The sequence below is a fragment of the Medicago truncatula genome, chromosome 2, assembly GCF_003473485.1.
Source record: "Medicago truncatula cultivar Jemalong A17 chromosome 2, MtrunA17r5.0-ANR, whole genome shotgun sequence".
Lineage (NCBI taxonomy): Eukaryota > Viridiplantae > Streptophyta > Magnoliopsida > Fabales > Fabaceae > Medicago > Medicago truncatula.
In genome coordinates this window covers 49,393,144-49,408,484 of record NC_053043.1, presented here as the reverse complement: position 1 = coordinate 49,408,484, position 15,341 = coordinate 49,393,144, and the positions used below count along the sequence as shown (strand labels likewise).

The following is a 15,341-nucleotide window of genomic DNA, read 5'->3' as shown; positions in this document are numbered from 1 at the left end:
ACTACTAGGTTATTGGGCTTAGTTCATAAGCTACTCTATTTTCTTATAAATAGAGCTCATTTGTAACATTGGGATACACACATCAGTGAATAAGAATACTGCTCCTATTCTCTCTTCTTCTCCTTCTCTCTATTATTATCATCTCTATTTACTTGTATTCATAACACGTTATCAGCACGACCTAACCAATTAAAAAGCTGGTGCATAACTCTTCTTAATCTATTATAGTATCGATGATTATAGGCTATTATTACAATTCCATCAATTTGGAATCAAAGCCTTATAGATACTATTGCGGAAATTTGTTATTTTAAAACCGTATGATATGAACTTGTGTATGTGATATGTTTGTTTTCATTCTTATGCGTGGTGTGACTATTTGATTTGTTAATTCCATACGTGGGTTTCATTCTTGATTATGCAAGTACCATTCGATTTGAAAAGAGATTTGAACTTGACTCCACCTTGCGATGAAAACTCTTACAATGAGATTACATAAAATAATCAAATAATTAAAATGATGTTTTTTAATTGTTGAATTCCTGAAGAATCTAATTTTTATAATGAATTTCTGAAGAGCTCAGTTGTAATGAATTTATAAAGAATTCAATCATAATGTATCCCTGAAGGATTGAACAAATATTTTATCAAATTCTTGAAAAACTTAAAAACAAAATTTTATTCTATAAGTCCTTGAGGAATCATCATTGAAGGATTCCACGTAATTGGTTTGATCGTGAATAATATTAGCCTTGAATTCTTGAAGAATTCAATACAATATTAAAACCAAATAAGCTCCGCTTGCGAGTGATTACCATATTAACGAAAAGTCGTAAAAAAATTGATTTTGGATTCAGTACATGAATTTGGCAATCAATTAGTTTGGACTACAATTCAATGGATATTTTTCCACTAAACAAACTTGTTTGTTATCCGCTAACTATGAGAACAGCGATGTATTTGTTTAAAATGAAAGCATGACACAACGAATTCCATATAGATAGAGAACGACAGGTACAATTTTTTTAATATTAAAATTACATATGGTTTTGGTAGAAATCATGGATAGGAACAGTGTCATTCTTTCTTTCCGTGGATTTTTCCTCAAAATAGTATTATCCTTATGAGAATTAATTATACTTTTTATTCTTTAAATTAATAGGACATGTCGTCATACATGTGTTTCTTCTTGCATTTAAATAGCATCATTTGCTTTTCTATTAAAAAACTAATAATGATGCAATCAAGTTCTTATAACAAAATAAGCGACTTTGATGAAACCAGTTCAGTTGCGAAAAAAAAGAAGTTATATGGAACTTAGTTAATATGGAACTCAGTTAACAAACTCAATTCAAATAAACATGATCAATCTCTTTAATTAATTTTCTGTTTTACTAATGAATTTATTTTGATCAATTTATTTTAAAGATTTGTGATATAGTTCTTGAAAAACTCACGAATTTAAACATCCTTGAAGGAGTATTCAAAGTAATATTCTCAAACACCATCTACATTTTTTGTATAAATTCCTGAAGAATTAATAATGTAATATCAAGAATCCTTAAATGAATGCGAAAATTATGTTTATCTTTGATCATTGCTTAGAGAGATTTGTGACATTTTTTTTAGGAAATAAAAGATTTGTGACATAGTTCTTGAAGAGCTCACAAATTTAATATTCAAGCATCTCGTAGGATTGTTCAAAATTGCGGTATAGTTCTCGAAGAACTAATGCTAAAAATTCTTGAAGGATTATATGTATAATAAATAAATAAATGTGTAATATAGTTCCTGAAGAATTAAGACTTTGATATAGATCATTTGGGACATGCTTCTTGAAGAAATAAAAGGATTGGTTGATGAAAGAATTGTTATTGGTTATCATTTATGATGATTTGATTGTGTGTTCTTGAAGAATTACACATTCAAAACATGATAAAAATTTATAAGATCTATTTGATATGAAAGAAAGAAAAAAGAAGGGGAAAATATGAAACACTATGTGTATTTCTATACCACTCGAATATGCTCTTGAAGTAGCAAATAAGTTAATATCTTCAAGAATATTTTGTATGATTAGTCACATTTGTAATTGAACAAAGAGTGTTTCTTGATTAAAATGGTGAAATGTCACATTGAATTTCATTCCCAGATGTGAATGGCCTATACTATTTATTTTATATAACATATGTTGTGGTTATAGTAATTTATTTAGCAGAGATTACTATTAATCTGATAAATGTCAAGGTCATAAAATTTCATTAGTATAAACTTAAATAAGTTGAAAAAAATAATAATCTTTGATCAAAGATTTTCTTGATACGATCATATTTCTGTTATATGTATTGAATCTTGCAAGATTGTTTATTTATTCTAAGACTTCTCTACATAAGACTTCTAGAAGGATTGAATTACAAGGTAAGCACAAATTCTTCTCTACATAATTCTTGAAAATATCTTATATGAATTGACATTCTCTTATTGACTTCTAAATCATTCAAGATTATTATCTCATAAATATTACATGTTAGATGTGTATATTTTCTTATGAAATAAATTTATTTGATCTTGATCTCACTTGTAATTTTCATTTTGGAGTGATCGAACTTTGAAAAGATATTTTTTTTAGTTGCCTAAATACAACCTTGAATGAAAAACTTTATAATTTATAAACTTTACTTGTTCGAGAAATTTGTGTGTAGTTTATTGATATATAACCGTAGTAATGCAAAAGATAAATCAAGGTTTTAGAATGTTTATTATATAACTTCACTTGGATATACTATTTTCTTGTTCATTGTTGTTTTCAAATGAATTAGAACAAATGAATCATATGTTATTGTAAATCAGAAGTTTACAAATCATGTTTTAAATGCTCATTCTTGAGTGTATCAAACAACCACGAAAGGGTTGCTCAAATAATGATTTATCTTGATCATTTTTTATATAGTTTCCGAAGAACTACATGATTAATGAAGGCTTCTGAAGAGCATGATTTTTTCTTTTGTTATTCGGTGAAATAATACTCTGAAGAAAATAAGTGTTGTGGAAAAGTTATTTTCCTCTGATTTGTACTACACTTATATTAGTGCAACAGAAGCACATATTATTGTAAACCAGAAGTTTACAAATTATATTAAGTTTGTAGTTGGCAATACCGGTTGGGTTATCCCGGATTCGTTATGATGCGAAAAATAAATAAATTTTAATGAATTTGTATTGAAGAGTCAGAAGATTCTTCAATAAAATATTTTTTGTGTCTTAACTATTTTTTTTCAAAGTAGAAAATTTGAGAATTTTGGTCTCTCAATATATGTAAATGCGTATAAGTTGATATTTGTGAATCAATACATCGAAAGTGTAGATGAACTAAATGACATGTATGGTTATTATTAACCCACAAACCAGAAGTTTGTGCGATTATCTTGTCAACAAATTTGACAAAGAGTTTATTTTCTGAACTTTTCAAAAAAACATTTGATAAGTATCATTTATCAATTGAAATTGATATTAAACAACTTGTAGCATATGCTCATAAAATGGACTTGAAGATCCATTCTTTAGACGTCTAAAGTTAATTGTATGATCTATACTTATGAGACCATACCTTCAAAACTCTACTTTGGAAATAACCAATATGTTGAAATATTGATTCGCATCAAGCCAACAAGTCACCATATGTAAGTCCTCCCCTTATTTTATAATTTATATTTTGGTTAAGAACTTAATATTTCTCACATAAGTAAATTTTTGGATGTGTTGTGTCTATCACAATTACTCCAATATAATGCACTTAGATTGAATATGATAAAATATTGGGAAAATCTATTTGATATGAATCTTCATCTATTATAAATTGTATTGAGCCAACTTGTTTACAGCCTAGTAGGCTGATTAGTTTTTCCAATATTAGGGGGAGAGAATAAGCAGCTGAAAATGTGAACCTGAAGTTCAAATGAATTATTTGAAAGAAAATATTATTGTCTCATCTTGATCCTCAAAATATAACTCGTTTGCAAAGTTAAACAAATAAAATAAGCAGCTGCTAATGCTCCAATCGAAATAGATGTCCCTGTCGATTATTGCAAATGAGTCTCAACTGCGCATGAAGCGTGGTAGACCAATCAGTTCCACATATAAAATCCTCAAACAATAAAAGGAGCTAAAAATAAAGATAACCCAAATAAGGATGTGTAAACTCTAAAAGAGTCATCTGACATATTTGATTTTAAGTTCCAGAAGAACCGACCAGGTACTTGAGATGTATGAAAAATAAAGAGATCTCGATAAATGATGTCATGAATGGAATGAGGTGGAACAAAATTTAAAGTCAACGTTGACGATGTTTTTGCTTATAACATAGCGCTATATGTGATGAGTGTTAACGAGGATCATGGATTAAAACATGAAATCAAACTCGCTTTGTAAAGTCGAACTTTTTGGACTTGTGGTCCGCACACTTGAAGATGTGAAGTTAATTAGATATATAAGATTTTTCGCGCGAAAGAGAATTACATTGATAAAATACACATGTAAAGAGTTTGATATGTTCACCGGAAGTGAGATGATATATGTCGAACGTTTATGTTTAAGAGACATATTTACCTGAAGTGAATTCAAGAACTTTTTCTTGCTTGATGAAGTTTAGTATTACATGAAAGGCTCAATTTATATGAAAGATGTGTTGCAATATAGTTGTATGACTCACGTGATAGTGATGAGTATATGAAACTCTCCGATAAAATTAATTTTCGTGAGATATTGAAGAAATGACATCATATGTCCATTCTAAATCTTTGAAAATGAATCTGTTATAATCATTTTAATGATGATGGTATAAATATTATTGAACTCCTGAAGAGATTCTAACATCTATTGATTATAGAAATATTTGAAATTAAATATGTTTCATGCACAAAGTTTGTTTGGATTTGCAGATTTATTATTTAATTGAGATTTTGTGCATCAAGAAACTTATATAACAAATGTATTTGATATGGACACATCTAGTTGACTGTGTACTATAATGATTGTGATGTCACTTGATATTAGTATAGATCATGTCCTCAAGAAAATGATAAACAACTTGAATTGGTCCTGAAGTACCATATCTTAGTTCAAACGAGGACATCAATGTATTTTGTTAATGATATTTATTGTGGTATTTTGGTTTGCCAATGTTAGTAAATACAGATATCAGAACAAAGACAAGCATATATTTTGTATTTTAAAGAAGCAACATAATCAAGGAAGTGAAGAACGCTCTTTTATCAAGGATGATGATTTTACAAGTACAAGAAACTTGTTGATTTCTTAAAGGGGGTCTTGCAACAACTCAATATGAAGAAACTTCTCAAACACTACTAATTTGAAGAAGACTATGAAGATAAACCAGATATTTCAACAAAGTCGATGCAATTAAACTTTTGAGTAACTAGAATAAATATTATTTGACTTTTTTCGTCCCATAGATGATTGTCTTTATGAGGGGGAGACATAAATGTGTTCTGCACTCTTTTTCCCTTAACCATGGTTTTGTCCCATTGAGTTTTCCTGGTAAGGTTTTTAACGAGGCAGATTATCATACACAAGATATTGCACTCTTTTTTCTTCACTAGAATTTTTCTCCTATTAGATTTTTCTCTATTAAGGTTTTAATGAGGCATATCCTCAATGAACATCCAAGGGGAAGTGTTATAAACATTAATAGTAGATGTCCAAATAGCAAATGTGTTATTGGGCCATACTACTAGGTTATTGGGCTTAGTTCATAAGCTACTCTATTTTCTTATAAATAGAGCTCATTTGTAACATTGAGATACACACATTAGTGAATAAGAATACTGCTCCTATTCTCTCTTCTTCTTCTTCTCTCTATTATTATCATCTCTATTTACCTGTATTCATAACAAAAAATACTTTAAAATAATGAAAGGTATGATTTCATTAAAATGTAACACAATTGATGGTATATTTTTTAAAGAATAATCAAAGAATAAAGAACATGTCCGTGAACTTAAAAAAATAATAAAAAACATAACACTAAGGTATATTTTCATAAAAAATATAAATAAATAAAAACTGAAGGTATATTATTGCGTTGCGTCAATTTTTTGTAAGGCATATTGTATAAAAAAAAAAGCTTAAATGTGTAATTGGTCCCTGCACTTTCGCAAGATTTTTGGTATTGGTCCTTACACTTTGTAAAAATATTGCATTTAGTCCCTGCCGTTATTCAAATGTTAAAAAAAAAAGGAAGGATGGGTAACAGAGTGACACACGGCATACAATTATTGGGTCATGTGGTGTTTTCCAGAATTCATTAAATTAAATAAACAGACGTTTTTATTTGTTTTGATATAATTTTATTAATTAAGAAATTACCACCCAACTTCTTCTCCTTCATTAGTGAAAATAAAATAAAACCAGTAGCACTAACTTCATGTCCTTAATCATGTTTTGCTTCATCACCACCCAAACCATCTTATTCATCTCTTTACAAATTAAACAACCAAAAACACAATCAACAATGATAAGAAAATAAACCCAGAAATTCAACAACAATCAACATTCAAAATCCTTTAACAAACCAGTAGCACTAAACAACAACAAAACCTAAAATTTTCATAAGGTCTGGAAATCACGAAAGGGATTCGAAAAGTCAGAAATAATAAAAAGAAAAAGCTAAGCAAAATCAAATAACAGATTTGGATTTGGGGAATAAAGGAATTTGAATGAAAATTTCAAAGACCTATATTCTTGTATCATTAATTTTGTGTTATGCCTAAGGAGGGAGTGGGTGATGGAGGTGTGAGTGAACTTGCTATGGAAGAAGAAGGTGAGTGGATAGTGGAATGGAAGAAGAAGGAGCGCTGGAGATTTTTTTCTCCAGAAATTAATTAATAGTAATTGTTTTTGAAGAAAATTAATCAATTAATATTATTATATTAATTTATAACATTTCTAATTTTATAATTAAAAATTCAAAAAATAAGTAACCATTTAATAATTCTGCAAACACTTTTACAATGCCACGTGGCCCAATAATTACATGCCATGTGGCACTAAGTTATCTTTCTTCTTTTTTTTAACCGTTGACTAACGGTAGGGATTAAATGCAATTTTTTTACAAAGTGTAAGGACTAAAATCAAACAAAAAAAAGTGCAGGGATCAATACCAAAATCTTGTAAAAGTGCAGGGACCGAATACACATTTAAGCCTAAAAAAAATAACAACGAAAGCCATAGAGTAAAAAAATAACACTAATAGTATATTGTTCCGTAAAAAAAACTATTAGTACATTGTTTTGTAAAAAAAAAAATGGTATATTGTAAAGTTGGTTGGTGTATTTATTAACAAAGGTTAGTAATCTAAAAAAAAATAGACAGTGGTATTTATTATGGAGCTATATTATAATAAATTGTAGTGGGTAAAAATGGAATTTAGATGAAATAATAAGGGTAAAAGTAGAAGAAAAAGTGAGAAGCTATAAGCTCAAACGCTATTTGGAATAGCTTCTGAAAAATAGCTTATAAACTCATGAAATAAGCTATAAGCTCATGGTGAAAAAGTGTTACCAAACAGAGCTTTTTTTGTCAAGCTTATAAGCTATAAGTTAATTTAGGTGTCTTACCAAACAGTGCCTAACTGATGTGGTCAAAATTTCCTTGCAATTTTTAATTATTTGAGTTTTGGTCATAAATCAAAATAATTAATGATGTGGCACGTAATTATTTGAGTTTTGACCATTTCACCCTTAATGTTCTTAGACCATTACGAAAAGACCAATACATCCCTGCCTTCTTTCACCCTCTCTATCTTTCCTCCCACCGATTACATCCTCCTTCTTCCCTGAACTCCGCCGCACAAAACACCTCTCTGCCTCCAAAAACGAAAGGCTTCTCCGACGTTAAGAACAATAACACATCCACCGGAGCATGACGCAAAACCTTCACCGGCGCCGCAGTTTTCAACTTCAAAACAACAACATAAGTCTCGTAATTCCGATTCGCAGCAACAACACCAGTTTCCGGCAACACCAGTTTTTTTGGTAGGTTGTGCCTTATTCTATTTTGTTGTTTAGGTTTTGAATTGATTTGTTGTGTTGGGTCCAGTTGCAATCCTGGATTTCGACTGTTTTCATTACAGTAGCAGGTGTGCATATAATTGCTTAGTTTATCTTGAATAGCTTTAAGGTAACCTGCTTTGTTTGGGTGTTGTATTTGTGGTTTGTTTGCACCTTAGTTTTTATGTATAAAATTAGATTTGTGAGTTAGTATTACCACTGAATTTTACATGCTAGAGAAAATGCGTTGTAATTTTTGTCTATAACCAGATCCAAAATAATGCCATTTTCGCTACTAAAGTTGCTGTTCGGACTGAGAAAAGGGAAGAAAGAAGCCAAGGGTAATTGTCAGGGGTATTTTTAGTATTTTCTCACGTGTCTGGTTTTATTAAGGGCAAAATGGTCATTTTGGGCATAAACGCTGAGTCATCAAAGTCCTTACCCAGTCAGCTAATGCCATGTCATTGCCACGTAAGTAATCACTTGCCACATGGGCGTTCAGATGTAATTAGGACCAAATTTGGGAGGATTAGTACCTGCAGGGTCTAAAATTCAATTGAGCCCATTTTGCAGGGACTATAGACATATTTAAGCCAAATAATAATAATCCTTAGTTGATTTGTGTCTGGTACTTGTCTCATTGCTAGCAAATGCCAACAACAACCGGTCTACCACACGACAAGATGGATGGTGTGCCGCTATCCTCATTCGGCGGCGGCAGAAACGGAGGAAATCCGACGCCGTTTGTTCAGAAGACGTATGACATGGTGGACGATTCTGCGACAGATGATATCATCTCGTGGAGCCCTATGAACAACAGCTTCATCGTTTGGAACCCTCCTGAATTCGCTGGGGTTCTCCTCCCAACCTATTTCAAACACAACAATTTCGCCAGCTTCATTCGTCAGCTCAATACCTATGTATGTATCTCATTTTCAACCCTCTTCCTTCTTAATTCATTTATCCTCCATTGATTGTGTCTTAATCGAATTTCGGTTATTTTTATTCATGACTATTGGATATGGATTGTGATAATCGTTACTCGATTGATGAATCAAATGAATTAAGAAGGAAGTGATAATCCGGCAATTTAGTCTCTAACATCTTAATAGCAGGGACTAAATCGACGGATTCCATATACTTTAGAGATTGGTTATTATATTTATGTAGTTAAGGGACTAAGTTGAAGAGGGAGTGATAGTTTAGAGACTATATTGATGGTTTACATTGAGATTGATATCTAAGTTTTAGATAGGGACATAGGGTTGAAAAATAGTTATCATGTACTTATGGCAATGATTAAAAACTAAGGCCCAATGCAAGATTTGCTTCCTGAAGTTTGTATGTGTGTAATAAAAAATATTCTTTTAATGATTTAATGGTAAATCATTCAAAGAAGGGTGTGGATCTTACGGCTTAATTTGTTATTGTTTATTTATGTGTGCTTTATTATCAGGGATTTCGAAAAAAGGATTCGGAGCGTTGGGAGTTTGCTAATGAGGAATTTATAAAAGATCAAAAACATCTTTTGAAGAATATACACCGTAGGAAACCTATCCACAGTCATAGTCATCCTCCGGGTTCTGCTGTTGATCCAGAAAGGGCAGCTTTTGAGAAAGAAATAGAGAAGCTTTCCCAAGAGAAAAATTATCTTGAGTCCAGTGTCTTAAACTACAAGCATCATCAGTCAACAGCAAAGTTTCAGCTGGATAATTTCCAGCAGCTATTGGATGGCATGGAGATTAGGCAGACACGTGTGTTAAACTACTTTGAGAAGGCTCTTCAGAATCCTACTTTTGTTGATCGTCTTAAGCGCAAAATTGAATCCATGGATGCAGCGGCATGTAATAAGAAAAGGCGGTTGCCTCATGTTGATCATGTGCAGCCTGTTGCTGCAGGTAGCTTGATTGACAATCATAGCAATTTTAGTCTAGGATTTGAAAATGTTTTCCATCAAAATTTCTTGAATAAACTCAGACTGGAATTGTCACCATCTGTCTCAGATATGAACTTGGTATCAGGTAGCACACACGTTTCAACTGAAAACGAGGAAAGCCTGCAGAAAAATTTGTCTGAAGGAGAACTGACAGAAATGCAGACAAGAACTGACGTTGCTTTTGCACCTGAAACATTAGAGCTTGCAGATCCTGGGGCATCTTTTGCTTTTAACATGGATTCATGTTTATCACGACGAGCAACAACTACTAAGAGCCCAAATCTTCAATCTTTAGAGCCAAGTAGTAAAGAAGGTGATAGTTATATATCCCGCCAACTAAATTTGACTCTGGCATCCTGCACATTAGAATTCAACAGGAATTCATACTCGGCCAGGTCACCCCAGATAGACTGTCAAAAAATTGGCAATATGGCAGAATCAAGGGTTAACGCCAGCGGTAAAGAATCTGAAATTGGAGTTTACTCAAAACGAAATTTGGCTAACAAGGTTCTCAATTTAGCTTCACCGCAGGAGGTTTCAGGTAGCATCCAAGTCAAACCAGCTGCTCCAAAAAGAGTGAATGACTTGTTTTGGGAACAGTTCCTCACTGAATGACTTGTTTTGCAACACTTGTTATACTACTGGTATGTGAGACTCTCACATTTAATATCATGAATGTGACTTGAAACTTGTTAACAAGTTGTGTTGCAAGGAGGCTGAAACTATTTCATGCAAAAATATGTTTAACCTTTTTAGACTGAAGCATGCATTGCCAGTTAGCTGTTTGACAGTCTTCTAGATATTCAAGCTCTTAATTGTTTTCACAACAGTTTTGAATATGTACAAGTTTTGTAAGTTCATATATATTCAAGTTTTGAATTTCACAGGTATTGTTAATGGTTTTCATATATATTCAAGTTTTGAATGGTTTTCACAGGTATTGTGAACTTAAAACGTCTTTGACTATGCAGTTCTTAGTCATGTTTGCTCAAATAGCTCTACAGTTGTTGGGCCTTTTAGTTTAGATATTAAAAAAGTAAGTTTTAATGTTTTACATGTTTGGTTGTAAGCTTCTTTCAACTTATGCTGAAAATTTGAAAATGAAATAACCATTTTGATTAGATTTTGAAAAAATAATTTTTTATAGAAAATAGAGAAAATTGGAATTTATGGTCTGTTTTTTCAACCTTGTTAAAAAAAAAAAAACCTATTTTGACATCCACAGTTTTTCAACTTGAATACCTTTTCAACTATAGTCTATGTTTTTCTTAAAATTTCTAGAGAATCCTTCAAATTATTTAGGGTTAAATAAGTTTTTCATCCTAATAATATAACAAATTTTGATTTTAGTTCCTAAAATATAAAATGAGATTTTTTTCTCCTCAAATAAATTTTTGTTTTGTTTTTGGTCCTTAATGGATATAATTTTGACTCGTTCTTGACATTTTTGGAACATTATAATATGAACATACAAAGGTTGAACATAATAAAGGGACATAACGTGAGCATATCTTGAACATAAAATAGTCACAATCTTGACATTATTTTAAACATAAATTGGTCATTAGGGACCAAAAACAAAACGAAAATTTTTGTGAGGATGAAAACATTATGTTTTATTTTTTAGGATTGAAGTCAAAATCCACTATATTTGTAGGGACGAAAAACTTATTTAACCCAATTATTTATATCAAAATCACTTTTATTTTAATCTATAACAAGAGTATTGGTCCAGTTCAAATCAGACTGCAATGTAATTGAAATAAAACCAATTGATGAAGTGGTCAATTTCTAGTTCAACCGAACCGGACCTGCCAGATTTTTCAAACACTGCTTTGCTGTTGCTATTTCAACCGCTTGAACTAGCTGGTTCGACCAGGTTTTTAAACACTGCTTATCACTAATGGTTAGTTGTTTCGCTGATATTTGTGCAGGATTTATAGCCATGTATGCAACTCTTGTCAGCCGAGATGTGGATTGCTGTTTGATTCCAGAGTCACCATTTTACCTTGAAGGACCAGGTGGGCTATTAGAGGTCATTCATTCAGAAAAGATTGAAAAAACAAGGACATATGGTTATAGTAATAGCTGAAGGTGCAGGTCAGGAGCTAATTCCTTCTAATGACACATCTATTAAGAATAAGCCAGATGCTTCATCGAACGACTTGTTTCAAGATGTTGATCTGTGGTTATCTCAGAAAAGTAAGGTAAAAAATCTCAAAAGTTTATCCTTACCATTATGGTCAATACGTTGTTTCTTTTTCTTGCACGATTATACAAAAAAGTAATTTAATTTAATCAGTAGATTTTCATGCTGTAAAATTTTCAATTAGTTTTTTATATTTAGATGTTTGTTTCTGTTGTAGGATCATTTTGCAATATGTAAAAAATTTATTTGGTCTTTTATTTTATATTTTAACAAATTATTCCTTTAATTTTCTTTTTTTGTAACAAATCGATCATTTATGTCATACAATATTTACGTTGTTATCCGATTTTCATTCAACTTCGTTAAAAAGTTTTTACATTAACCTTGATAGATCTAAGAGTGTTTATGACACCAAACATGATTCTTTACACACATTTCTTCTTTTTGTTTCTAAATTCCAATGTAATTTTTTGGATAAATGTTTCATAAACAACATTATGAATCAAATAATCGATCAATTTTGTTTCAAACCAGAACTGAATAAACACCGATGAATTCTAGTTTGAAGAGGAGTGAATTTAGACCCAATAACTCAACATTAAACGTCGACATAAATACTTTTTGACTGACTTTAATTTAAAGAGAGTAATGGTGAAAATATTCTATTACTTAAAAGATCAACTTATTGCAAAAAAAAAAAAAAGTTGACCGAAAATAATCCTTAGTTGATTTTTGTCTGGTAGTTGTCTCATTGCTAGCAAATGCCAACAACCAGAGACAAGAGACAGCCTTTGAGTCAAATGGATGCTGCACAGCCATCCTCATCCACCGCCACTGAAAATGAAGGAGGTCCGGCGCCGTTTGTTCAGAAGACGTATGACATGGTGGATGATTCCGCGACGGATGATATCGTCTCATGGAGCTCTACCAACAACAGCTTTGTGGTTTGGAACCCTCCGGAGTTCGCTTACGTTCTTCTTCCAACCTATTTCAAACACAACAATTTCTCCAGCTTCATCCATCAGCTCGATACCTATGTATGTCAATTCTCTTCCTTGTTAATTTATTCTCCAGTTCATCATATACGCATCTTTCACTGTGCTTTTATTTGATTTGATTGTTTGTTGTATTTTTGTATTTGCATAATTTGATTGTGTCGTAATTGAATTTCGGTTATTTTTAATCACAATTATTGGATATGGATTGCGATGATTGTTACTGGATTGAGGAATAAAACTGCTCCGTGAGATAAGAATTAGGAAGGCCTTCAAATTTGGAGTCTATCTAGGGCAAAAACTTAGTTGGGGGTTAAAAATGTTGCGACTAGAGAATCTTGAAAGACGGAGTGATATGAGATATAGGGCCTGTTTGGATAAACAGCTTATTTGCAGTTTTTATAACTCAAGCACTTATCATGTTAAGCGCTAATTTCTAAGCTTGCATAAGCTATTTTTATATCAAAAGATAAAATAATGTGAAATTGTTTTTGTATGCTATAAGTTGTTTTTATAAGCTATATTGGAGAACTTGTGAAAATAAGTTGAAAAAAGCTTATGAAAATTGTCATAAGCTGTTTTCATAAATTCTCTCCCAAACAGTCTCACAAAACTTATGCTAGTAGATAAGCTAAATAATTCGTCAATCCAAACATGCCCATAATCTTATTTTTGGGTGTGTGTGTGTGTGTGTGTGAATTGGTGGTTGATATAGGACTCTATTCACTCAAGAAAGCGATCAATAAAATTTCCGCAGCATCCTGATCTTGGTAGTGGTATATCCGGTGAATAAACCATCAGTTTAGTATTTGAACTATCAATCTTTAGTTTAGGCCCAAAACAATACAAATATAAAAAGTAGTTCCTAAAGTATTTGAAATGCTTCAATTTAGTCCCTAGAATATATGAAATCTATCAATTCAGTCTCTAGCATCTTAATAGCAGGGACTAAATTGACGGATGCCATATACTTTGGAGATTGATTATTATATTTATGTAGTTAAGGGACTAAGTTGAAGAGGGAGTGATAGTTTAGAGACTAAATTGATGGTTTACATTGAGATTGATATCTAAGTTTTAGATAGGGACATAGGGTTGAAAAATAGAAATCATGCACTTATGGCAATGATTGAAAATTAAGGCCCAATGCCAGATTTGCTTCCTGAAGTTTGTATGTGTGTAATGAAGTTCTTTTAAAGATTAAATGGTAAATCATTCAAAGAAGGTTGTGGATCTTATGGTTTAAATGATAAATAATTGTTTATGGGTGTAGGTTTTAATCTGTTATGGTATATTTATGTGTGCTTTATTATCAGGGATTTCGAAAAATTGATTCAGAGCGTTGCGAGTTTGCTAATGAAGAATTTATAAAAGATCAAAAACATCTTCTGAAGAATATAGACTGTAGGAAACCTATCCACAGTCATAGTCATCCTCCGGGTTCTGCTGTTGATCCAGAAAGGGCAGCTTTAGAGGAAGAAATAGAGAAGCTTTCCCAAGAGAAAAATTCGCTCGAGTCCAGGTTATTAAACGCCACGGTTGATGTTGAATCAACAAAGTTTCAGCTGGATGTTTTAGAGCAGCTACTGGATAGCATGGAGAAGAGGCAGACAAGTTTGTCAAACTTCTTTGAGAAGGCTCTTCAGAATCCTAATTTACTTGATCATGTTAGGCGCAATATCGAATCCATGGATGTGGTGGCATATAATAGCTTGATTGCCAATCAAAGCAATTTCATTCTGGAATTTGAAAATGTTTTCCATCAAGAATTTTCGAATAAACTTAGACTGGAATTGTCACCATCTGTCTCAGATATGAACTTTGTATCTGGTAGCACACATGTTTCAAATGAAGATGAGGAAAGCCTGCAGAAACATTTGTCTGAAGGAGAACTGACAGAAATGCAGACAAGAACTGAAAGACCAGGCTGTTCAGAAAATGAAGAGGCAATCTTACCATCAAGCAAATCCAAATAATGACATAGTTGAAACTTGACTTGAACGTGACTTGAAACTTGTTAACAAGTTGTGTTGCAAGGTGGCTGAAACTATTTCATGTAAAAATATGTTTAACATTTTTAGACTGAAGCATGCATTGCAAGTTAGCTGTTTGACAGTGTTCTAGATATTCTTGCTTTTAATTGTTTTCACAACAGTTTTGAATATATACAAGTTCGTATTTATTCAAGTTTCAAA

General features: G+C 31.8%; 1 protein-coding gene across 13 annotated transcripts; it reads left to right on the top strand.

Annotated features, from left to right (window-relative positions):
* The first annotated feature begins 7,774 nt into the window (after positions 1–7,774).
* LOC11441989 (heat stress transcription factor A-5) lies at positions 7,775–15,341 on the top strand. Of its 13 annotated transcripts, none has more exons than XR_005644230.1 (6): positions 7,776–8,051; positions 8,337–8,986; positions 9,523–10,646; positions 11,937–12,023; positions 12,103–12,209; positions 12,927–13,063. XR_005644230.1 is itself a non-coding variant. In XM_039830901.1 (6 exons), exons 3-6 carry the CDS (start codon positions 11,948–11,950, stop codon positions 15,120–15,122), a joined length of 1,122 nt encoding a protein of 373 aa, XP_039686835.1. In that variant the 5' UTR covers positions 10,616–10,853; positions 10,940–11,038; positions 11,937–11,947; the 3' UTR covers positions 15,123–15,341. The 13 variants fall into 13 exon arrangements, 9 of the variants coding, with proteins under 9 accessions (XP_039686833.1, XP_039686831.1, XP_039686830.1 ...); XR_005644231.1 differs by having other exon boundaries at positions 12,103–12,204; positions 12,910–13,026; XM_039830901.1 differs by lacking the exons at positions 7,776–8,051; positions 8,337–8,986 and adding exons at positions 10,940–11,038; positions 14,463–15,341 and having other exon boundaries at positions 10,616–10,853; positions 12,910–13,188.